A 25,765-nucleotide genomic window follows, 5' to 3' on the forward strand; every position below is an offset into this window, starting at 1 on the left:
GTATTGATATATAAAGAAAGTTTAAACTAATTTGGAAAAAAAGTTTTTTAACCAAATCCTACCTACCCTACCTTTAACGGTTAAACGGTCAAAATGAGCATCCCTAATTGTAAACAAGATAGAGGTCGAGACTGGATTTGCAGTAATATTGAGAGTAAAACAATGCTGTGCCTTCTATATTGGATCCGACAGGAATGGTGCAACACACTTATGTGAGTAAAACATGTTTTTTATATGTGGTAGTATTTCATTGTTACAGATCGTTTGATATCTATTGATTACACACCTTAGCACGCGGTCACAGGCTGGAGGTGGTGTTATTGGTTCATTCGTGATCAGACTCGGACTTGTAACGCCAGCTCGCAAAGCCCCGGGCTATATGTTTTTCAGCAAGGGGCTATCACCGGCCAGCCGACGCACACACGCGTATGTGTGTACGATTTGCGGTTATATTTACTGATAATGGGGCGAAATGATACAGAAATAACATTCCAATCAATCGCGGGTGGATGAGAGATGAATTATTGTGTTTGTTTGATAAAGATATTTTGCGAGCCCTGTCCGTGGGCTGGGTGATTCATTCCGGTTGCCGTTTGCCACACGCTGTCACTGACAGGGGAGCAGAAGCTCATTAAATATGCAAGTCTTATCCAATCCTAGCCGTGGGCGTTTACTTCCAAGTCTTCAGTGCGGCACGCCCATCAAATCCGAGCGTTTTTCAGAGAGCCAAGGCAGAAAATAGCCTATTACTAATTCATTATGATGTTTCTGAATGTAAAAACCACGCTAACGTCATAAGATGACCTCAGACAACAGTATAAAAAAATTAAAAAGCCAGTTCATGACATCTTTAAGAAAAGGGTCCTTCCAGGAAATCACTTTGAACATATTATCGGTGATCTGAATAAACAGAAGATTGAAACACTTTGATTGATTAAACATGACTAAATGCTTCTCATGTTTGGAAAGATATTTGACGCATTGCTTTTTCAAATTCGCAGTGCTTTAAGATGGATCAGCATCAGTCCCGTTGCTGGCCATCATGGTGCCCTAGGCGTAATTACTTTATGATGCCTGCGGTGGCGGTGTTCGTGCCCCCCTCAGCACTTGGTGCCTTACGCGCTGCGCGTGGTGGGAGCGGCGGCACTGATCAGCATTTACTACTGATCACAGCTGTCCTGCACTGATAATCGAAAAAAATTATTGCAGCCTTTGCGATTTCATAATCACGATAAGCCAAAATGGCTACAGCGAGATTTCATGTTAATTGCGATTAATTATGCATCAATGCATAATGGTGCTTTTGCCCACATAATGATGTAGTTACAACATCAAACTGCAGGAGCCCATGTTAACCAGACATACCTTGACCCTTATTAAAGGGTTAGTTCACCCAAAAATGAAAATTCTGTCATAACTTGAGGGTGAGTAAATTTTTCCAAACCTGTATGAATTTCTTTGTTCTGCTGAACACAAAAAATATTTTAAAGAAAGTTTGTAACCAAGCAGATCTCGGCAGCCATAGTATTTTTTTTCCCTACTATGGTAGCCAATGGTAGTCAAATATCTATGTTATGCTATGTTAAAAGTATGTTCTACAGTATAGTATGGATAGGGGTCGTATGAATTAAATTCGGACATAATACATCCACCATGTTATGACTGTCATGTGGCCTACTCAAATTAGTCATTCATTCACTGGTTCTGATTCTAAACTGCCAACAGCAAATAAAGAAGCAGTCATGAAATCCCAATTCTCACACATTTACACACACACACACACACACACACACACACACACACACGTTCATCCACGTGGGTGATAATGCTGTGAAAGGCCACTAGAGTTATAAAGCAACTGATAGTTCACCCCGAAAAAAAGAAAATTCTGTTATCATTTACTTGCCCTCAAACCTGTATGAAGTTCTTTCTTCACAAAAGAAGATATTTTGAAGAATATGGGTAACCAAACAGTTGATGGGGCCCATTGACTTCTAGTATGGAGAGTAAAAAATACTACTGAGGTCAATGGGATCAACTGTTGACATTCTGGTAGATGAGTCAGAGAAAGAAGCTGACAGAAAAACTTACCTTAAGGGAAATTCATGGGATCAAAGTCCAGAAACAATCTTATTGAGAGATGATGAAGATCTACACCTGCTCTTCATGAACAGCCACCGGAGGAAAACGAACCATTATCCTAAAAATAACTGAGAAAAAACGACTGTATTGAGAAATGAAAAATGTGCAAATATGTGTTTGCTAAGGTTCTGGTGGGTTTAAGTACCTATAGTGTGCTCTGTGTGGTTGTTAAGTGATTGTTTACAAGTCAGAATAGTTCACTCTCTGTGGTAATTCAGGCGCGCGTCACATCGACAACGCGGACATAACGTCAATGTTGTCATATGACGTAACGTGAACATGGCGGTACCCAGGGAGATGTTATAACATTCCCTTTAAAGTGCATCAAAACAGTCGCAGTTTTTACACTACGAGATAACAAAAACCCTTTTGTAAACGTTTGACGCTAAATGTCTCAACTTGTTCACTTATCTGACAGCGCATGTCAGTTGCTAGGAGACTTATGTTGACAGTGAAGCTGCCACTTTTTCGTATATTGTTAAAAGGATAATTAAACAACGTCAACAAATAATTAAAAGGAATGTTTAGCGTCATCCATAGACCAAACAAAACAAGCCCTAAAAATTGATAAAATAACACAATACAGACACTTGATATTTAATTTTGATTACTGATAATCTGAATATTTGCAATGGGTTTGTAAAAGCTTTAGCCTATTTCACATCAAATTGATCAGTTTCAACTTAATGCTTTTTCTCACCATGTGAACATGGTGGCGGCACGTGGGAAAACTATAAACTTTAACTTTTTAACATTTCAGTATAAAGATTACCGCAATCCACTCTGAAATGACCCTCTTTGTTGATAACTGCACCCGCAACATTTGCTATTTTTAGCTTAAATATTATGAATCGGTTATGTCCGAAGTGATGAATTTTCTATCTACCTCATTGTTCTCCCATGACCATCACAAGTCTAAACTTCAGAAATAAGTATTTGACCACTAGGGATAGGTAGGTATAGCGCTATACAAGAGCGCCATCTAGCCTTCTCACCTCGAATTCGTACCTTTCCAAGTTCCACCTATAACGAAAGTAGGATACATGAAAATAAAATAAAGCTTTTAAAATTACAGTTGACAAACAAACTCTTAGATTCAGCTGTTATGAGTGAACAGTTTTTAATATCATGAACATACAAAGATCCATCAAATCATTTTTTGATTTATGACTGTTTTAACACTTTCTGAAAATATTTACAATAATGACCATCACGTGATTTTCCATTGGCAGTCTCCACCAAAATATTAGGTTTCTAGCTGATTCTACTACCATTCACCTGAAGAATAGGCCTACATGAATTCACATACGCAAGATTGATACTTCAGTTACACAAACACATACACACAGTAAAACTAGAGACATGAAATTATTACTGGAGATCGACTGACAATTGATTTATCTGATCATTTTGACTGATTTACACCTTTCGGCTTTGTTCAACAGCTGCCATTTATTTTTTTATGATTTCTATGATTACAGTGATATTGTCAACATGGTAGGCTATACAAGAAAAAAAAACAATGCACAGAGATTTAAATATAGAGCAAAAAAATAAAAACTTTGCAGATAATACTGCAAACAAAGATTCACATTTAAGCTCTCACACACAGGCCAGAAGTGTTTATTTGGACGGTGTGTTTTTAAATCATGTGTCTCCTACTAACACACACTCGTGTTTCTAGAAGTGAGTGTTCAAGTGTCTATCTCTCTCGTTAGAAACACTGTGATCTGACCTAAACATACACAAACCTTCCTTTAAGATATAATGCGTTTCTTTTCATCTATTGTTTTAATGAACAATAAATGCCATTTTAACGTTGCATGTCTGACCCATCAGAAGAACTAGTGAAGTACTCAAATACATGTGACAATCAGGCTAATATTTCCAGCCCTGAATCACACGTTACAAAATACTTTGTAATAAAGTTTCAGAGTTGATCTGTAGATCAGTGTGAGCACACAAACCCATAGCATCATCTAAAGGGGGATTTAGAGGCTCTTACAACTACACCGTGGATTCATTCTGAAGCTGTTGGAAGCTCCTAAATCAAAGGCACTTTGATCTCGTGGATCTCAATTTGATCCGATGCAAATATTCCGTTTTCAGAAGAGCCTAAAGGAAAACAGAAGCAAAACAGACTAAATTAAAATCAAAAGAGAAAAGGAGCAGTGCATGTACATGTAATGACGATTGTTGCACAAATGAACAGTGAAGAATGCATTTAGGAAATTATATAAGGAATGAACACAAAATAAATATATTAATCTAAACCCGACTTATTTTTCATGTATTTTTTACATTACAGCTCCTCTCTCCCCAGTCTGAGCCAACTGTGCCACACCTGAAAAGTGAAGCCAAAGCATCTTGATTGCCCTCAGGTGGCTGGATGGAGTATAGGTCATAAACCCCACCCTCTCCATGAAATGTGATGGGACAACTAGACAATTAAATTACACTTCAAATACATTTCTGTCAGGACCACTATCATCAAAGATGATTGGTTGACTATTAGCATACAGTTTGGATTGGTGGTATGGTTCTGTTCTGGGCAAGAACTCCTTGCACATCCATGCAGTCTAGCATGGATAAGAGCAGGGAGAGCAGCAATAACCCCGCTTACTACAACGGAAGAGAATGAAGGTCGTCGTCCATCTTTTTTTACACTCTATGGCTGAATCCGAAATCGCCCCCTAAACCCTCATTCACTATTCCCTACGTTAGTCCACTAATATAGTTCACTTGAAGGAGTGAATAAAAACGAGTGCGTGAAGTCGGACAGCCGTTGAGTGTACATCGGCTGTACACTCGTTATTGTGTGCAATTTGGGATTGAATGAGTGCACTCAATATCAGAAATCAGGGTACAGCCATTTGTAGTGGTGTCCGAAACTAGTGGACCACTACAAATGGCTGTCCCCTCAAATAATGCCCTATTTGAGGGAATAGGGTGCGATTTCGGATTCAGCCTATGGCAGGGATCCTCAAATCTGGCCCACAAGATCCACTTTCCTGCCGAGTTTCGCTCTAACCCTAATCAAACACACATAAACATGCTAATCAATGTTTTCAGGATCATTAGAAAATCACAGGTAGGTGAGTTTGATCAGGGTTGGAGCTAAACTCTGCAGGGCATTGGCCCTCCAGGGCAAGATTTGAGGAACCCTGGTCTATGGTCTGGGCGAATGCGTTGTTTTGATGAATCTTCTCTTTCGGAAATAAGAAATGTGCTGTGATCGGTTAGCTGGCCCACTGTAAAATCCAACAGTTGTTCTTACTAAGACTTTTTTTTAGTAAACTTTACTTAATGTCCAATAATTTGTTGAATTTACTTAAAACAATTAAGTAATCTGAACTATTTGCATGCTATGCCTTCGTTACTTAGAAAACTCAAGTAAACATTACTTGATTGGTTTGAGTACCATTTTGCCAAAGCAAAATAACGGGTACTCTAGGAGTACACTTCCTCAGATCACAGATAGAATTAAGTTGACAAAACTTAAATGGTTTAAGTAAGAACAACTTAAAACAATGAAGTAATGCTTACTTAATTGAATTAAGGCAACGAGTTTGCACAATTGAATTAAGTAAACTGAACAAATTAGGTTTTACAGGGTAGGATTGGCCCATTGTGCTTATGGGGCGCCGTTTGTAAAGCGACTCACGCTGAAAATAACAGCAACATTTTGACACATTTAGCTTCAAACAATGTTTAAAAAACTGGTATGAATTTTTGGCGGTCACTTTTTTAGCACATTTACAACAATATTTGTCAACTTAGAGATATTTTAAATAGTTAAATCTAAATGTTAAATCTAAATGTTAATTGTTAAATCTAAATGTTAAATCTAAATCTAAATGTTAAATCTAAATCTAAATGTTATATCTAAATGTTAAATCTAAATCTAAATGTTAAATCTAAATCTAAATGTTAAATCTAAATGTTAAATCTAAATCTAAATGCTAAATCTAAATGTTAAATCTAAATGTTAAATCTAAATCTAAATCTAAATGTTAAATCTAAATGCTAAATCTAAATGTTAAATCTAAATGTTACATCTAAATCTAAATGTAAAATCTAAATGTTACATCTAAATGTTAAAACCGGTTATCTGCATTCTGAATTTGCATATTAGTTAAATATTTAGTTTCACCCGAAACATTTAGATTCAACATTTATATTTAGATTTAACATTTAGATTTAGATTTTGTATTTAGATTTTACATTTAGATTTAGATGTAACATTTAGATTTAACATTTAGATTTAGATTCAACATTTAGATTTAGCATTTAGATTTAACATTTAGATTTAACATTTAGATTTAGATTTAACATTTAGATTTAGATTTAACATTTAGATTTAACTATTTAAAATATCTCTAAGTTGATAAATATTGTTGTAAATGTGCTAAAAAAGTGACCGCCAAAAATTCATACCAGTTTTTTAAACATTGTTTGAAGCTAAATGTGTCAAAATGTTGCTGTTATTTTCAGCGTGAGTCGCTTTACAAACGGCGCCCCATATGTGCTTTGACCGTGTGTGTTCGTGGAACATTGACCATTCTGTTCAATGTTCAAACAGAAACATTACAGACTAACTAAAGTTGAAAAAAATTAAAAGCATGGACCCCTTTAAACGATTGACTGTTGATCTAAAAATAAGATCATTATTACACTAAAAGATTTGTGTTACTCACAAGAGACAGTAACCCTGAATCTCTTGAATGAGGTTTTTCCATTTCTGTTGATCTGTAGTTTAAAATCTCCAGAGTCTGTGGTTCTGCTAATCCTGAGGATCAGAGATCCAGTCTTCTTGTCTATCTCCAGTCTGTCTATGAATCTCCCATCAGCACCATCATAATATACTTTGGGCTCTCCGGTCTCTGCTTTGATTTCAGCTATGAGAGAGTTTGTATCTCCAAACATCCACTGAATGTGATCGTCTGTCTGTATTTCAATATCAGAGTCTAGAGTGACAGACTGTCCCTCCATCTTTAAATCTAGCCTCACTCCATCTGTGAAGTCAGAAGAAGAAAACAATAAGAGAAAGCAACAACATCACAGCATATCATTTGCTCCACTGGTGGATCATTAAACAACTAACTTGTTAATTTCATAGTTTCAAAGCTACATTTAATTAATCAAAGGTTAAATGAAAATATTCACTTATTACCTTCAAAATGACTAATAAACAAGATCTATACACAAGAGCATTTAAGGACAAAACCTGTCAAATGTATTGAAATGCAGTAAAAAAAAACACCTTGATATGTGGAAACCATAAACAGAACAACTGACTGTTGAATTATTGAAAAATAATGAATGTCCAAAAAATATCAAAAATAGTCTAAATGGCTGTTAAAAATTATATACACATTTATATAGTTCATCAATCTAAAGCAGAATACTACACGTGCCATTATATAATTCATTGATCACTGATGTACAAAACTCTACTGTTGCACAATAAAGTTCATAGCCTACTTTGTATCAGCAGAAATACTTACACTTTTGTCCTGTTCGTTTACGGTTCCTCAAGCAATAGGAAACCACAACCCCTGCTGAAGTTATGAACAGCAGCAGCAGGATTACAGAAACGCATATTATTGTTATACCACCTGAACGAAGATGCAGTGCTGAAGTTTCTACATATGAATCTGTAATGAATAGAGGCAGACAGTCATTAGTCGTATCTGTAAAAAAACCCATTATAAAACAACAGAAAATCTTAGAGAGTAAATGTGTGTCATGATCCCAGCCTGTGTTCCCCTGTCTTGTGTGAGGACCTTTGTTATTTCCTGTCTTGTGTCAGGACACTAATAAAAGAAATGGGGTATGATGACGTGTAATGGGATAGTACTGGTGTTCTATTTCTTAGGGGAATATTTTCACCCCTACGCCTTGCCACTCTGTTTCGAGGGGCAAGGGGAATGGGTAGGTTTAGGGGAAGGCGAAGGGGTATAAAATAGAATTGGGATTGGGCTCAATTCATGTGTGAAAATGATTCATCATGCTCCCTCTCAACTTAAGAAATAAAAAGCTACACAATCCATCAATTGCGGTTAGAAGAATTGTTGCCAAACGTATAACATGCTAGAAACATAATCCCTGCTAATGATCCTCTGACTCTTAAGCATTTTCCTATTTAAATCCAAACAGAAACTTTGGGCAGTAAAGTTTAACATTGAGTAAAAGCTTGTTTTTCATACATGCCACAAGAAAAAACTAAAATATTAAACTGTATTGTAAAACTGTTCAAGGGAAAATGCTCTGAATGACTAAATGACACTCACCAGTGACAGTAACACTGAAGATCCTTCTGATGCTGAATCTGTCGCTGATGATCAGTAGTTTATAAACTCCAGAGTCTGTGTTTGTGGTGTCTGTGACGGTCAGAGATCCAGTCTGATGATCCAGCTTCAGTCTGTCTCTGAATCTCTCTTCACACGGATCATCTGTACAGATCTGACTCTGATCTCCAGTGATTTCAGCGATGAGAAAGTCATTAAAATACCACCTCTTCACATAATTTTGGTGTTTTAATACACTAGGATCTAAAGTGACAGATTCTCCCTCCATCACTTCCACTTCATCTCGTTCAGCAGCAGAAACACCTGAAACACAAAACAACAGATGCTGGAGGTTTTGGTGGAAACTCTACAATAAGAAATAACTGTGAAAAATGATTGTTCATATTAATTTCCTGGATTTTGACTAAATTAACTGTAAAATTGTGAAAAATAAAGGTGAATTGTTTTTTTAAAGTTTATCTGTCTTCGTTCAAATAGATTTTGTAGACAATTTATATACTTGCCTAATATACACACAATTACTACATGATTTACTGCATTATAATACTCTCTTAAAAAAAATGGTGCTATATGGCACTAAAAGTGGTTCTTGGCTCATAATCATAGGGGAGCCTTTTTAAGTGCTGTATAGCACCAAATCTTGGTGCTTCAGTGGTGCTTCAGCAGTTCTTCACCGGTTCTTTGGCTAAGGTGCTATATAGCACCGCTACCATATACAGAACATGTTAAGATATGGTGCTATATAGCACCAAGAATGGTTCCCCTATGATTACAACCAAGAACCACATTTTAGAGTGTATTATGTGGCACTTTTTGAATAATCAACACTATTTTCTTGCGATCCTGTGAATTTTTCAACATTTTGTGCTTGCTTATTTACTTTAAATCCTTTGCATTTTGGATTCCTACAGACGATTAAAAATATATTATAATCAGATTTTATGATGAGAAACTTTCATCTTGAACAGAACAAAATGGCAAAAACTACTGTCTCAACAAATAAAAGACAACATTTTAAAATAATTCTATTCTGTTTAATGATGCAGATGAATAGAAAAAACAACTCTGAATGTCACTGTAAACGCAATGATGTGAGTTAATCACACATAACCTGCTTTTAAACATCCGCTAAAGGACTCACCATGAACAGCAACGATGAATATCTTTTCACTGATGCTAATGTTTCTGATGATCTCTAGATGATAAAGTCCAGCATCTGTGGTGCTGATATTCCTGATGGTCAGAGATCCAGTCTGATTGTCCAGCTTCAGTCTGTCTCTGAATCTCTCATTACCTTCATTACACTGAACATCTGTACAGATCTTACCGAGATCTCCAGTGATTTGAGCTATTCGAATGTCATTATAATACCATCTAATCTTTTCTTGTTGGTTTGTTGTAACACCAGTGTTTAGAGTGACTGAAACTCCCTCCATCACTGACACTGACACTCTGTCAACATCAGACACACCTGGAGAATTAACAAATAGTTAATCATAAATCATGTCTGGGATAGTGGAACATAATTACACAACAGGAAAGGGATTTCTACAAATCAAAGATTGTAGGTACAATCCAGAGGTGGACAAAGTACACAACTCCATTACTTGAGTAAAAGTAAAAGTACTATTGGTTAAATATTACTCCATTACAAGTGAAAGTTGTAAAGATAGATTTTTACTTAAGTAAAAGTACAGAAGTACTTGCTTTTAAAAGTACTTAAGTATCAAAAGTAAAAGTAAACGCATTATTTTATTATTGCTGCATTGTTGTATGAATGAGCGCTGTTCCATCATGGTGGTTTAAGCCGGTCAGTCATGCTCCATCTGACATGCTAGCATACCTTGAACTCATTTAAATACTTGTTTAAAAGTTACAAAGCTCTTATCAAAGTCAAAATCATACTAGAAAAGAAAGGTTTCTACATTGTGTTTATTTGACAGGATTATGTAAAAAACATTTCTGAAAGGACTTCAGTTAACATTATTAGCCCAACTACGTTTTTGCATGCTAACTAACACCATTGTCGAACGTTACCCATGCGTTAGCGCTCCATCCACAAGGCTAAGGCAACATGGCGGGTAAATCTATAAAAATCATTTGACCAACCATATTTCATTCAAGGTTTAATTTTGACAGCAAATTTGGATTTAGTTTTAGTCATAGTCTTTTGACTATAACATTTTAGGCATCTGAATTGTTTAAGTTTTAGTCTAGTTTTAATTAACTATAATAAGATTTTAGCAGATTCAATAGACTCAAATTCAGTACTTGTGGTCTGGCGTCTGAGAGGCAACTTTCTGTGTGCACTTTCGTGTCGTCGCACGTTTTCAGACTTATCCACGTCTGCTCTTCTGAATTTTAACTTTTAAGTATGACCATGGTTGCGCGCACTGCATCTGGGAACTGTCGCCTTCTATTTTGCCATCAATTGATTAGTGTTCAAAAAATACTTGGAAATTGTGAACTTCATGTGATCCTACAAGAGCGATTACTGATAGGCTGTTTGCAAAAAAAACTAAAACGAATCATCCACTGACTTTCAAAGCGGCTACGACTTTCTACTTCGAGGGCCTTGATAGAAATGTTGTGGAGTAAAAAGTACGATATTTGTCTTTCAAATGTAGTGAAGTAAAAGTCATAAGTTTCCAGAAAAAATACTACTCAAGGAAAGTACAGATACTCAAAAAGTGTACTTAAGTACAGTACTCAAGTAACTCAAGTACTTTACTGTCCACCTCTGGTACAATCTTTATGACTGCCAATCTGCCAATACAACATGATTTCACCATCCAGCTAGGTTAATCTCTGATCACTCCTTCAGGGTCGGTCAGAAATCTCTGTGTAATCTTTGATGTAATCAAAGACCACATTTCAAAGACAGCTCGGTCATGCAGGTTTGCGCTCCACAACATCAGGAAGATCAGACCATTCCTAACAGAGCACTCAACACAGCTTCTCGTCCAGGCCCTGGTCGTTTCTAGGCTTGACTACTGCAACGCGCTTCTGGCTGGACTTCCATGGTGTGCGATCAAAATGCTTCAAATAACCCAGAACGCAGCGGCACGTCTTGTCTTCAACGAGCCCAAAAGAGCCCACGTCACACCACTCCTCATCTCTCGGCACTGGCTACTACTCGCTGCTCGCATCAAGTTCAAGGCGCTTACGCTTGCTTACAGATCCACCACGAGCTCCGCTACTGCATACTTTGACTCGCTCCTATGAGTCTACACCCCCACCAGAAGCCTTCGCTCAGGTAAGGAGCAACGGCTTGTGGTACCATCAAAGAGAGGCAGAAAATCCCTCTCAAGAACATTTACATTCACCGTTCCCTGCTGGCGAACGATCTTCCCACCTCCATCCGAATTGCAGATTCACTGACAACATTCAAAAAAACAGCTGAAAACTCACCTCTTCCGTGAGCACTTAACCTCATCTTAAAAAAAACAAAACAAAAATATCTTCCTCTATAGCGTATGATGCTCTGTGTAATGTCCAAAACTTAGTACTTCAGGCACTTTTTATGATAAGTCACTTTGGATAAAAGCGTAAATGTAAAATGTAAATGTACACATTTTTTTTAAATAGCACATGCACTGCATATAACAACGCACATCCTGATTCATATATTGCATTTTTTGAATTCATAAAACCAATTATATTGCATATTTCATATCCCCCTAATTAATATACCCCTTCAGAAAACAAAACTATTTATTGCCATTTCCAGCACATTAGGACTCAAATGTCAAGTTTTTAATATACAATCCAATAAAGTGGCTAGATTTTACACGTCTTAAGATACTGGCACTGATAAGTAGTATTTCCTGAATTGATGGGTGGGGTTTTGTAGTATGTATTCAAGGAATTTTTGGATTACTGTCAGGTTAAGTGCTGGCGATAACAGATGTTGCATGATGTTTACTCAGTCTGTCAATGCAACTGGCAATTGCTGCTCTACCGGTTTGAATGAGCGCTGTGAGCGAGGTGTCAGAGGCAAGTATGTGCTCCCCCCTTTCCCATTGAATTGGTGCTGTGTTACTGAACTTCCTTACGTCTTACAATGTTTATGCCATTACAAGCATCCTTTGGTGCAACAGTAAATAATACAATTCATAGCCATCAATGCACACATATTATTTTTGTAAGTTATATTTATTTCGATGGCCTGGGAAAATGAAGTGGCTAGATTTCACGTCAATTACGCAGGAATGAGAAAGTAGTTCCTAGCCATATAGGTGTAGAAAATTGCAACTCTTCATTTTCAGTTGGTCTTAGCACACAATGTAACTGTAGAAGAGTCAAGTTTTAAATAGGAAAAATATTGAAAGTGTCTTTGGTCATTTTTTGAATGAGATGCTAATGGACTGACCAGAATCAATGATGTATGCTAAGCTATGCTAAAAGTGCTACCGCCAGATACAAAGATCGGCTGAATGGATTCAAAAAGGTAAAACTCAACTATTTAACTCTAGGGGACTTGTAAAATGAGACTATTTTTTTAAAAAAAGCAGAGTGTTCCTTTAAGGCATCTACAATGCAATTTCCCATAATTCTAGGGATTTCTTTTTACTTGTTAGCACTGGTTTGGCCAGATCTTTGGGCACATATTAGCTGACTAAAGCAGTTAAGAAATTCAGAAAAGATATAATTTCACTTCATAATAAACAAATTTGACTTGTTAATGTGTAGGGGAGCACTGGTGACCTATCTCTATGTTTTTAATATGCTATTTGCTGCATAAAAAAGTATTTATTTAATATTTGATAAATGATTAAAGACTAGAGTCTTGAGATTACATTTTTGACCCGTTTTATTATAGAATTGTTTTGATAGTGAGAGTAATTTCTTACATTTTGTTAGGAGGTATGCAAAATCAAAAATGGAGTCAGCTATTTCTGACTACGTTTACCGTTTTCTGTTGTCAGCACTCTGAAATCTTGCTACACTCACATACACGGATCAGTTCCTCTTGTTCTTGAACAAGAAACAGCATAACATCTGAAACAGAATAAGATTATAAATAACATTAATTATGTGATACATGATACAAAAATGTGATACATAAGTAATAAAAACACTAACACTGATAAATGGTAGCTACAATGCATGGAAACAAACCTGTTTGTTGTTGCTTTGCCACAAAAAGAATTAAAGAAAGACACAGACAACATGTTTTCAGCACTAAGAACAGCGAGTCTTAAAAGCTAAGAGAATATATTGTGCCACTGGTCACAGCTAGTGTGCATCGACTGAAGGGTGGTTGTGTCCTGTTGGGGGCGGATCCACACACACACTAGATTCATATCACAGTTCTGTCGAGTCAAAACCTTCTGTTGTCAGAAATTCTCGTGTTATAATCTTGGAGCAGCTATTAAAATGTCAAAGAAAATGGTTGACGCTGTCATTTTGTTCTTCTTGTGTTTGTGGCGACCTGTTGGTAAGTTATAAAATGTTTTTATTGATTTACTTGCTTCTTCATACAAGATTTGCATTTGCTATTATTATACAGATAAAATGTATTCTTAAGTTAAATCGGCATATTGCTGATTCATGATATTGTTCAAAACCTCACTTTATATAGTTTTTCTTTCTCTAGTGCTCATTTCCCCATTTACTCGTCATTCAACCATTTAATTTCATTAATCCCAAAGATCTAATAATTTTTTGGATTAATTATTGTCTCACACATAATATTAAATCTTAATTTTAAATGGTTACAAACCAGTGATCTTAAGCAAATAAATGTATTTAGCCTTAATATGTGACCAGCTCTCTGTTCTTCAGGTGTGTTTGCTGATGAAATACAGTCAGTGTCAGTGATGGAGGGAGATTCAGTCACTCTAAACTCTAATCTTACTGAAATGATGGATGATGATCTGATTCTGTGGAGGTTTGGGACTAAAAACACTTTAATAGCTGAGATCAATGTAATGGCCGACAGCATGACTGTATATGATGATGTTCTTGATGGGAGATTCAGAGACAGACTGAAGCTGGATCATCAAACTGGATCTCTGACCATCACAAACACCACAACTGGACATGCTGGAGATTATCAACTACAGACCAGCAATGTGAGAAAGAGTTTCAATCTCACTGTCTACTGTGAGTTTAATAACAGTCTCTTTTTCTTCTGTTATTGCTATAGCTTTAAAGTAGTTGCATCATAAATATTAGATTTTTCAATCGTGAAATTGTAAATCTGATATAAACATTAATCTTGGACTCATTTTATTGAATGTTCTTGTGATTAATTATGATGATGTCAGCATCTTAAACGGCATAATTTTTTCAATTATAAAGTCGCAAACACAATGACCATATGACATCATAAACTGTGGCACGACTTACTCTAATCTCTCTCAGCTCGTCTGCCTGTTCCTGTCATCAGCAGAGACTGTTCATCTTCATCATCATCAAATTGTTCACTGGTGTGTTCAGTGTTGAATGTGGGTCATGTGACTCTCTCCTGGTACAAAGGAAGCAGTTTATTGTCCAGCATCAGTGTGTCTGATCTCAACATCAGTCTCTCTCTACCTCTGGAGGTGGAATATCAGGATAAAAACACCTACAGCTGTGTGCTCAACAATCCCATCAGCAACCAGACTCAACATCTGGAAATCACTCAACTCTGCCACACATGTGCAGGTACGACAGTGATTATTTACTGAGCTGATCTCAGATTTTTATTGTAGAAGATCAGACTGATACTACATAACTGAACGAACTGTCTTCTCATCCTCCAGTCTCTCTGATTGTGCTGATCTCAGCTGGATCTCTGTTCTTTGTTGCTGCAGTTGTCGGGATCTTCTGCATCTGCAGGAAACACATAAAAATAGACCAAGAAGGCAAGAATTACCTACTGCTTTTACTTTTATCATTTTTACAAGCAATAGTTGAAAAATAAACTCTACATTTTCCCAACTTAAATATTGATAGTACTCATTATAATTTAAATCGCAATTATTCTCACACTTTTTATAGATAAAGTCCTCTCGTTCCTTTTTATGAAAAGAAAATAATGTGTATGTATTGTGAGCATTTTCTGTAGATTACATTCATCATTATAGATTAGTCACATTCACAATACATGTCCATGTCTATATGACACTGAACAGAGCTCTTTATTCAAGCTCTTACTCATACAAAAAACAAACAAAAAACAGATTTCTTAATTTCTCAAAATTAATTTAAAACACACTGGAAACTCACAGAAAGCAAATCTGCATCAACTCAATGATAAAACAACTTTCGCAACACTTTATGAATCTGTGTAAAAGTGCAGTCCTCAGCATATTTCAGTTCTTGAGCTTTAATGCAATTTTCCACCATACAAAAAAAGTAGATAACTTTTAAACATTTCTCTTGATTTATAGCCTGACAAACCAGACCCACATCAAACAGTCGGGTCTGGGAACTCACCATTGTCAGGGCTCAATCCGAGGGGCGGGATGAACGGTTGTCTTTCAAATTCCCTCTGCACGCAATGATAGCGCTACAACCAACCAGAGCAATGAAGAAGGTGAAGCGGAGCTAGTTGATGGATTAAGCTTTCGCCGTATCCGGTCGGCAAACCTCCGAACACATCTTCCTTTCTTAAGAATGACTTCAGTGCCGTTCTTTGTTCTTTTCTCAAAGAAAAGCTGAACTCCAAGTCTTCCAGAGTCGCGGCCAAAGCCGATTCGAAAGACCGCTGTTCGCCAGCTTCTTTATTCTCAAGTAGCACGCGGAACCGCCGCAACTCTGCCGTCATTATGTTAAGCACCGCCCACCGACTCTATACACGATGTGATTGGCCCAAGGGGGTAATCCAGCACCCGGAAAGCGTACCTTCCATAGGGGCAGCCATTGCTAACCAAGTCATCATCTGCTGTTAGCATCCCATTGACTCCCATTCATTTTGGCGTCACTTTGACAGCGAAAAACTTTGCATCTGAGGCGTTTAAAGACTCCATTTGTCCATTATTTATTTATTACTCCCTGTCGCATAGTAGAGAAATTACTGTATAGACAGGAGGAGAAGCTCGCAGGCAATCTTTTACTGTCTATGAGGCAATCGGGAGGATGTGGAGTCATAAAGTCCAATAAAGTCAAGGGAGAGGCATGGGGAGAAGCCCATAGAGAGCCAAAAGCAACGGGACAAAATATTTCAACAACGCGATTCAGAATTCACTTTGCACAACTACTAAAAGACTTGCCACTGTCAGACTGGTTGCTCACGTCACATCTATGTCGTCAAGCTGCGCAGTACATCAGCCATCAGGAAGTGAGTGCTTCTACGTGACTTCATTTTTCCCCGTCGAAGCCTATGGGGTCGCTGTGTCCATTTATTTTACTGTCTATGGATTGGCCTGACCAGAGTTTGGTTTTTCCAGCTCGCAAGCCAATGGAGAGTTGCTAGACTACCCTGGCTGCCAATTAGATTTGCTGCCGCTTGGGTGCGTCTAGATTTCTAGGCTACTTGATTTATAAATTATCTGTACATTTGATTACAACATAGGCTACTCTGTTAGAGACTTGTGAGAGAGGGCATGTGAGAGAGAGAAACTCATGAAGTGAAACTGAAGTAATTTGTTAATGCCATTAAAACCATATAATGCACTATTAATAAAATTATTGAATTATTTTAAACATTAATGCAACCCTGATAACACAAAACAAATAGTAAAAAAACTATTTACTATTTTTTTTTTTAAAGTAAAAAAAAACCTTTACTCAAGATGTTTTGTTGTTGTAATGCATACATTATTGTTGAAACAGATCAGGCTCGTGATGAAGAGATCACTTACGCTGATCCAACATTCTACAAACGAAAGGCACAGAAATCGGTAAGATCATTTATGACTAATGTATGTTGTTTGTCTCTGTATCAGTTGAGCCATGAGCCAGATTTATTTGTGTGTGTTTGTATGTGACAGATCATGGAAAAAAAAGGTTATTTGTACTGAGTACATTCAAAGCAACTGAGAAATGTTGAAAGATTGAAGGCCTACAAAATAACTAAAACACTTAAGTGAAGGAACATTCTATAGTTCAATGGGTTTCTGAAGTCTTTAGGAAATGAAAGTGACAAAAATGCTTTTCTAAAAAAAAAAAAAAAAAATCAGATTTTTCTGCTGATTTGGCGTCTACATTGAAGTGTGAGAAAGCAGAAAAAGAACCATCCATTAGAAAATGTGCTTTTTAAAATTTATGTTAAACCAGCTTCCTAAGTCTGCATTTACACTGTCCAACATATCTGATCAGATTTTCATGTCCATTATGGCATTACATGTGATACTACAATAAGTATTTGATATCTGGCCATATTCAATTCATTCACAGTTGTTTATCATTAATATGCACTGTAATATAATTTGTGCATCTATTTTCATGTCTAAAAGTAATTTTGAAGCTATGAGATATCAAGGACACATTTTCCAGCAAGAACACTTTTTTTTTTTACTCTACAATACGATGCGTTCCCAAATGCACGTTAACTCACAACACATGCAGTGATGTCGTTTATTGTGAACTGAGCCGCTCATGGACGCTGTAAAAATTGGCGGATAGTGATGGGGAGTCAGATTCTTTGCTGAGAACTGGTTCTTTCGGATAGTTTGTTTCAATTAGCAGGTCCAAATATCTGATTCATGTTTGTTTACGTTATCATGCAATAATTTAACGTACACATATCCGGCATTACATTATGAAGTGAATAACACTGATTATCTCTTCATCACGGCACTGGTTATTGGGTGGGATATATTGGGCAGCAAGTGAACATTTTGTCCTCAAAGTTGATGTGTTCGAAGCAGGAAAAATGGGCAAGCGTAAGGATTTGAGCGAGTTTGACAAGGGCCAGAATGTGATGGCTAGACGACTGGGTCAGAGCATCTCCAAAACTGCAGCTCTTGTGGGGTGTTCCCGGTCTGCAGTGGTCAGTCTCTATCAAAAGTGCTCCAAGGAAGGAACAGTGGAGAACCGGCGACAGGGTCATGGACGGGCAAGGCTCATTGATGCACGTGTGGAGTGAAGGCTGGCCCGTGTGGTCCGATCAAACAGACGAGCTACTGGAGCTCAAATTGCTCAAGAAGTTAATGCTGGTTCTGATAGAAAGGTGTCAGAATACACAGAGCATCTCAGTTTGTTGTGTATGGGGCGGCATAGCCGCAGACCAGTCAGGATGCCCATGCTGACCCCTGTCCACCGCTGAAAGTGCCAACTGTGGGCAAGTGAGCATCAGAACTGGACCACAGAGCAATGGACGAAGGTGGCCTGGGGCCTCATTTATAAAACTTTGCGTAGGATTTGCGTCAGAAGTGGCGTACGGATGAAACATAGGACGTGCGTACGCACAGAAATATTCGGATTTATAAAACCGTGCGCATGCACATCCTACGCAGTTTTCCCTTAATAAATCACAATCAATTCTAAATGTAGCGCAGCTTTTGCGGCTTCATGTCACGCCCATAGTTGCCCATAAATTATTTTTTTAAATGTAAGTACAATGTAAAAACATGTATGTACACAATAAGTGCATTGTATCAAATTAGTAATTAAAATGTTAGTACATAGTAGTTAAGGCCACCTAATATAAAGTGGGTCCATTATTTTAAACTGTGGATTTTTAGTCAATTATTTTGGTATGTTCAACTCAAAACATCAAATAAATGATATTTAGAAATGTTATTAAGTTAATAAAGTTAATTATTACTGTGATATTTACTAAGCCACCAGATAATTTTTTAGAGTGTGGTCTGCGACAATGCTTAGGTAGGTTCAACGTGTCAAACTAACATCCACATGGATGGCAGGACCCGGGGTTTCCCAGCAGAACATTGGCAGAACACCTGGTGCAATGTGTTCCCCAGGTGCACTATGGGAAGAAGGCAAGCCGGTGGAGGCAGTGATGCTTTGGGCAATGTTCTGCTGGGAAACCTTGGGTCCTGCCATCCATGTGGATGTTACTTTGACACGTACTACCTACCTAAGCATTGGCTGTGGCTCTTTCAGCAGATAATGCGCCTGCCACAAAGCAAAAATGGTTCAGGAATGGTTTGAGGAGTTTGAGGTGTTGACTTGGCCTTCAAATTCACCAGATCTCAATCCAATCGAGCATCTGTGGGATGTGCTGAACAAACAAGTCCGATCCATGGAGGCCCCGCCTCACAATTTACAGGACGTAAAGGATCTGCTGCTAACATGCTGCTAACAAAATAAAATAAAACATATTGGTGCCAGATACCACAGCACACCTTCAGGGGTCTAGTGGAGTCCATGCCTCGACGGGTCAGGGCTGCTTTGGCAGTAAATGGGGGACCAACACAATATTAGGTCATAATGTTATTCCTGATCGGTGTATATGCAATTATATTACTAAAGCACCCTATAATGACAAGAAACGTTAACATAAACCATTAGAAATCATAAAGAAAAATAAATACATTTCCATTCACCTCTTATTCAAGTCAACTGCTTGGCTCACACATGCTCAGATCAGCAGCTCATTCGCCCAGTCCCAAATGACACACTTTATGTGCACTTGCTACAATATATCACATTGAATCTCAATCAATCTTCAAGATAAGATTTTAATAAATTTGTGATGTTTTTTTACAGAATGTTAAAGAGGAGGATGACGTGGTGTATGCTGGTGTCGCCATTAGAAGATGATCAGACTTCAGTCTATTGTACCAGATCCAGCTGTGATGATCGTCTTCAATAGAAAACTCTTATAACACCCTGCAGTTCCTGGTTGAGTTTTGGGATTGGTGAGAATCAACATGTAGCAACAGAATTTAGAGCTATTTCTGAAAACAATATAAAACTGTAAGGTGTTTATTTTATCGTATGTGTCGAGGATCCTGGAGGTCAACTCTGGCCCACTATAGCAGCTCAGTTTGTGAGCCAAAATGAAACCTGCTGTGGTCTGAATAATTTACTTCTGCACAGAGATGTGGTTTGGTCTGTTGTTTAGACAAACAGCTTCTGCGTGAGCACGAGTCTATAACTGGACACCTGTGGTTGATGCCAGTTTGAGCGGGTTTGGCTTGATGTGTCATTAGCGTGTGGTTTAAGGGTGTTTTTTCCATGCCTGCGCATACAATGTTCACAGCTTGACTTCTGCTTTACACAGAACAGCTTTACCACAAAATACTGAGCCAGTAAATGCTGATGTTTGACTAAAAAGATCTCAAACAGTGATATTACGTTGAAATATGAAAAGATCACATACTTTGGGTGAATATGCATTATGATCTTGAATAATAAATGCTTTCACCCTGTAGCTACAGCCGTTTCAGTGGATTCATAGCATTAGCAGAAGTTATTTAGAAGATATCACACCTTTTTTATATAAAGATCACATCATTTTTTGTCTGTCAATTTTGGTGAGTCATTGAAGTGGCATAACATTTGTACTATAATGTAAAGTATATTTTTCAGGCGCATTTCTGGAGTTCAGGAGTTTTCTCAAAGTGATAGTTTTAAGACTGTGACTGTTGAAAACTTTAAGACTGTGAAAGATGAGTTTGGCTCAAATATGCTCATATTCAGAGAAAACTGTGTAAATAAAATAATTTCATCAAGCAAATTTCAATTAAAAATTGCCATTTTCAACAACCTGAATTACTGTTACTGCAATTTGTCTTTGCTTGTAGCGTGACATTTGAGTCATAATGCCATGTGACTATTTACTCTTTCAGTTCATTTTAAGTTTCTCCAAAAAAAAAAATCTTTAATAATTGGGTCCAACAGGGCTAAAGGCACACCTTAAGAAAAATATGCTTTTCACTACTGCTATAGTGTATGATTGCAGAATAAATATAGTCTATATGTTTTTATTGAACATGCAACAGATATTGTGTGGATAAAAAATAAAAAGTGGTTTGTTTGTTTAAAAATCTTATAAATGTATGGGGTGGCGAGTGGGGGCTTTTACCCCACACATGGGGCAAAAGACACAGTATTGATACAAATAACTGATACAATAATTTAAAGTTTTTAATAATGTATAGGCTAATACTTGTTCAAAAAATTAACTTTAGCCATGTTTGTATTAGTTTCAGTTAAAATAAATATTTATTTAATAAAAAATATTTTAGAAAATGAAAGATTCTGAAAGCATTGAATGATATTTTATTATATGATTAATATCTTTTTAAACATTACGAATGGTTTTGTTGTAAATATGTTGATTATCTCTAAGGGGAAAATCCACCGTAATATATGATATTTACCATCTGAAACTAATAAGGTCATGTCAACAAATGTGTGAACCAAGGCAGTTGTGGCCTAATGGTTATAGAGTCAGACGCAGGAAGGTAGCAGCAGAAAATGGTGCAGGAGTGAATGAACAGCGCTCATTTCTACTCTCATTACCCACAACTTGAGCAAAGCACCTAACCCACAATCTCTCCCTGAGTGCAGCAGCAATGGCTGCCCATGTTCACGTTGTGTATGTGTTCACTACTCACTGTTGTGTGTGTGTGTTCACTACTCACTGTTGTGTGTGTGTGTTCACTACTCACTGTTGTGTGTGTGCACTTGGATAGGTGAAATCATGTCGTTCCAAACCCTCTTCAAATGAAGATAATTTTTATGAAATCTGAGACCTGATGCTCTCTTGAATGTAAGTTGGAGAATAATATTTAGTGAATAAGTGGTAAATTATAATCTTTTTTCTCCAGTAAACAAAGCACCCGCGCCGGTACATAGATTTGTAGTTGAACCACTGGATTTAATTACATAATTACAAATTTTGGGTGAACTATCCCTTTAAGAAAAGGGATGAGGTGCGTTTTTTTGCCATCTAGTAGTCCAGGCAAAGTAACTCATTTTGGAGCCAAAAAAAGAACTAATTGTAAAATATTTTTTTTCAGCATAGATCATTTCTATGAGGTGTCCAGAACAACATACTAAAAGTCCTGAGAAATCCTAGTTGAGGAAATATGTTAAATTCTCATCAATCCGAGATGTGTGCAAGTAAGGCCAGACAACAATACATCCCAATGGGGATATTTTTTCCTTTACTCCTATCAAAATAAGACTTTATACAATGAAAGTATCCATGAAAAGTAAAAATGTTTGTATTACAAGTTTCTTTGAAAATGAATTTGAATATACAAGTGAGAAATATACATATCGAATATGCCCAAAATACACCCTAATGGGCTTATTTTTTCCTTTACTCCTACCACAGTGAACGTATACATGAAAAGTAAACTTTTTGTTTTACAAGTTTCTTGGAAAAAAATATTTAAAATATGCAAATGAGCGCAACACTATGCCTAATTGACTTATGGCCAGAAGCAATAAAGTACAAAGAACGGGCCCAATATCTAACACATTCATGTCCATTCAGTAAGTTAACCTATGCATAATCACGATAAATTTGAAGTCATTTGCCACAAAAGACTTATATTGACCTTAGGAATTGATTGCATAATCTTTCCTCCTAATTACATTCCCCCACAGATAACATCAGAAGAAAGTCAGAATAGCCATCTTAGTCATTAGTAACGTGGTGAGATTATATTTTGGGCTGGTAGATTTACAAATGATTGGTATTGTTGGTAAGATTACGAGATTGCAGGCAGAAGTCATTCTTACCAACTAAATGATTCACTCTCACACAGAAGACAGATGCAAAACCAGATAGACACACTTTCCAGACATTTCAGCTCTTTAAAATAATTTTGCCAGACACCAAAACTGCTTCTAGTCCTAAACGATTCTTACCCAAATTCAAGTGACATTGCAGCTGCTGCAAGCTATGTTCCAGAGTCACTACAATGAGGAATATGTTTGCTGGTAAAAACATTGATAAAAAGGTTGCATCAATCGGACAGTCCATCATGCAAGCAATAAGACCATGGATGATGATTGCAGTAGGATGATTGGATGAAGATTGGGCCTACTATGCAGTTCTGCCTACTATGCAAATTTGGACATATTCAATAAGTGTGGAGCTCATGTGCATATTCAAATTTGCACATTTAAAAAGAAACTTGTAATACAAAAAAAGTTACTTTTCATGTATACTTTTACTATGTAAAGTTTTATATGTAAAGTAACCATTGACTACCATAGTATTTTTCCCCCTACTATGGTAGTCAATGGTTGCTCGCTCTGCTTTGTTACAAACATTTTTCAAAATATCTTCTTTTGTGTTCAGCAGAACAAAGAAACTTCCTTCAGGTTTCGAACAACTTGAGGGTGAGTTAATGATGACAGAATTTTCCTTTTTGGGTGAACTATCCCTTTAAGGCAGTTGCATGCTCAAAAGTTGTTGCTTTTTCTGGAAATCTGTTTGCTTTGACCTCATCTGGAGTTAATGCGTTAATGTGTTGCTGCATGGAATATTTATATATAGGCCTACTTAATATTAAAATGGAATATTCAGACAGTATATACTCATTGTATCTCTGTGCTTTGAAGATTTCGTTTTTTAAAACTACTAATTATTTCTGTGGTAGAAAACATTGTGGCACCAAGATCGGCTACTATGGGGGCCCTTGGGATTGTCATAGCCCCAGGGCCCTACATGTTCTTAATCCGGGCCTGTGAGTAGGCACTACATTTGAATTTAAACTACTTTGCGACCATTAAAAAAGTATGTTCTACAGTATAGTATGGATAGGGGTCGTATGAATTCAATTCGAACATACTACATCCGCCATGTTATGACTGTTGTGGCCTACTCAAATAAGTAATTCATTCACTGGTTCTGATTCTAAACTACCAACAGCAAATAACAAAACAGTCAAGCAATCCCAATTCTCACACACTTACACCACGTGGGTGATAATGCTGTGAAAGGCCACTGGAGTTATAAAGCAACTTAAAGGGTTAGTTCACCCCGAAAAAGGAAATTCTGTCATCATTTACTTGCCCTCAAACCTGTATGAAGTTCTTTCTTCACAAAAGAAGACATTTTGAAGAATATGGGTAACCAAACAGTTGATGGGCCCCATTGACTTCTAGTATGGAGAGTAAAAAATACTACTGAGGTCAATGGGATCAACTGTTGACATCTTAGATGAGTCAGAGAAAGAAGCTGACAGAAAAACTTACCTGAACTTCATGGGGTCAAAACCCAGAAACAAACTTGTTGAGAGATGATGAAGATCTACACCTGCTCTTCATGAACAGCCACCGGTGGAAAACGAACCATTATCAGGGAACAAAACACTGCGGATGGAGTCTATTATTAATTCTAAAAATAATTTAAATTTTTTTTGACTGTATTTGAGAAATCAACATAATGTGCAAATATTTGTTAGCTAAGGTGTTCTGTTGGCTTTTAGTACCTATAGTGTGCTCTGTGTGGTTAAGTAATTGTTTACAAGTCAGAATCGTACCCTAGAGCATAGTGTGTGTGGTCTCAGGCGCGCGTCACAGATTGACAACGCGGACATAACGTCAATGTTGTCGACGTCACGCGAACATGGCGGCACCCGGGGAGATGTTATAAAAAAACATTCCCTTTAAAATACATCAAAACAGTCGCGGTTTTTACACTACAAGATAATAAAACCATTTTGTAAACGTTTGACGCTAAATGTCTCTAATTGTTCACTTGCAACACTATGCTAGCACTATATAGCAGCGTTAGGAGACATAACAAATCTGCCACTTTTTCGTATACAATATTCCACATCAAATTTATCAGTTTCCACTTAATGCTTTTTCTCACCACGTGAACATGGTGGCGGCACCTAGGGGAAATTATAAACTTTAACTTTTAAGCAATATCAAACGACACTACATGACATTTTAGTAAAGATTTCCGCAATCCACTCTAAAATGACCCTCTTTGTTGATAACTGTGCACCCGCAACATTTGCTATTTTTAGCTTAACTGCTACGATTCGGTTACTATGTAAGAAGTGATGTATTTTTCTATCTACATTGTTTTCCCAGCAAGCTGTAGCCATAATGTGCGCTTTCAAAACTGCTTCGTGAAGCTTCGAAACCTTTGAATTTTTTTTGTTTCGAATCATGTTTCGAAATGAAGTGTCAATAGGTTTTACCTGATCTCAGATCAATTGTATAGGCTACATTATTATAATTAAAAGTAGGCTAGTTAATATGGACCGGCTAGTCTCTTACTGGCATAGCGGAGTCATCCATAGACCAAACAAAAAAGCCCTGAAAATTGATAAAATAACACATAGTAATTACAGACACTTTAATTTTGATTATTAGTTAATTGCGTCTGATAGATACTTTCAATAAAACATTTGCAATGGGTTTGTAAAAGCTGTTTTATGCATGTTTGGTCGGTGTTTCTGTTGCATTTGTTCTGGCTAGACTAGCTGGAGCCA

General features: G+C 37.0%; 2 protein-coding genes across 7 annotated transcripts; one reads left to right on the top strand and one right to left on the bottom strand.

Moving 5' to 3' along the window:
• Positions 1 to 3,246: 3,246 nt before the first annotated feature.
• On the bottom strand, positions 3,247 to 24,832 carry LOC307120282 (uncharacterized protein). Of its 4 annotated transcripts, XM_079807245.1 has the most exons (10): positions 24,749 to 24,816; positions 24,513 to 24,629; positions 15,029 to 15,272; positions 14,808 to 14,925; positions 13,366 to 13,454; positions 9,595 to 9,924; positions 8,436 to 8,756; positions 7,650 to 7,799; positions 6,840 to 7,157; positions 3,247 to 4,257 (listed from the first exon to the last, which is right to left on the bottom strand). In XM_079807245.1, the coding sequence occupies exons 6-10, from the start codon at positions 9,887 to 9,889 to the stop codon at positions 4,187 to 4,189; spliced, it is 1,155 nt and encodes a 384-aa protein (XP_079663371.1). In that variant the 5' UTR covers positions 9,890 to 9,924; positions 13,366 to 13,454; positions 14,808 to 14,925; positions 15,029 to 15,272; positions 24,513 to 24,629; positions 24,749 to 24,816; the 3' UTR covers positions 3,247 to 4,186. The 4 variants fall into 4 exon arrangements, with proteins under 4 accessions (XP_079663371.1, XP_079663370.1, XP_079663368.1 ...); XM_079807244.1 differs by having other exon boundaries at positions 14,808 to 15,272; positions 24,749 to 24,832; XM_079807242.1 differs by having other exon boundaries at positions 14,808 to 15,272; positions 24,513 to 24,818.
• On the top strand, positions 13,684 to 21,335 carry LOC307120292 (CD48 antigen-like). 3 transcript variants are annotated; one of them, XM_079807266.1, is made up of 7 exons: positions 13,702 to 13,893; positions 14,241 to 14,346; positions 14,437 to 14,561; positions 14,823 to 15,104; positions 15,203 to 15,304; positions 17,217 to 17,284; positions 20,058 to 21,335. In XM_079807266.1, exons 1-7 carry the CDS (start codon positions 13,833 to 13,835, stop codon positions 20,109 to 20,111), a joined length of 798 nt encoding a protein of 265 aa, XP_079663392.1. In that variant the 5' UTR covers positions 13,702 to 13,832; the 3' UTR covers positions 20,112 to 21,335. The 3 variants fall into 3 exon arrangements, with proteins under 3 accessions (XP_079663391.1, XP_079663392.1, XP_079663390.1); XM_079807265.1 differs by having other exon boundaries at positions 13,684 to 13,893; positions 14,241 to 14,561; XM_079807264.1 differs by having other exon boundaries at positions 14,226 to 14,561.
• Positions 24,833 to 25,765: the final 933 nt, after the last annotated feature.

This window comes from Gobio gobio (assembly GCF_949357685.1).
Source record: "Gobio gobio genome assembly, chromosome: 24".
Taxonomy (NCBI): domain Eukaryota; kingdom Metazoa; phylum Chordata; class Actinopteri; order Cypriniformes; family Gobionidae; genus Gobio; species Gobio gobio.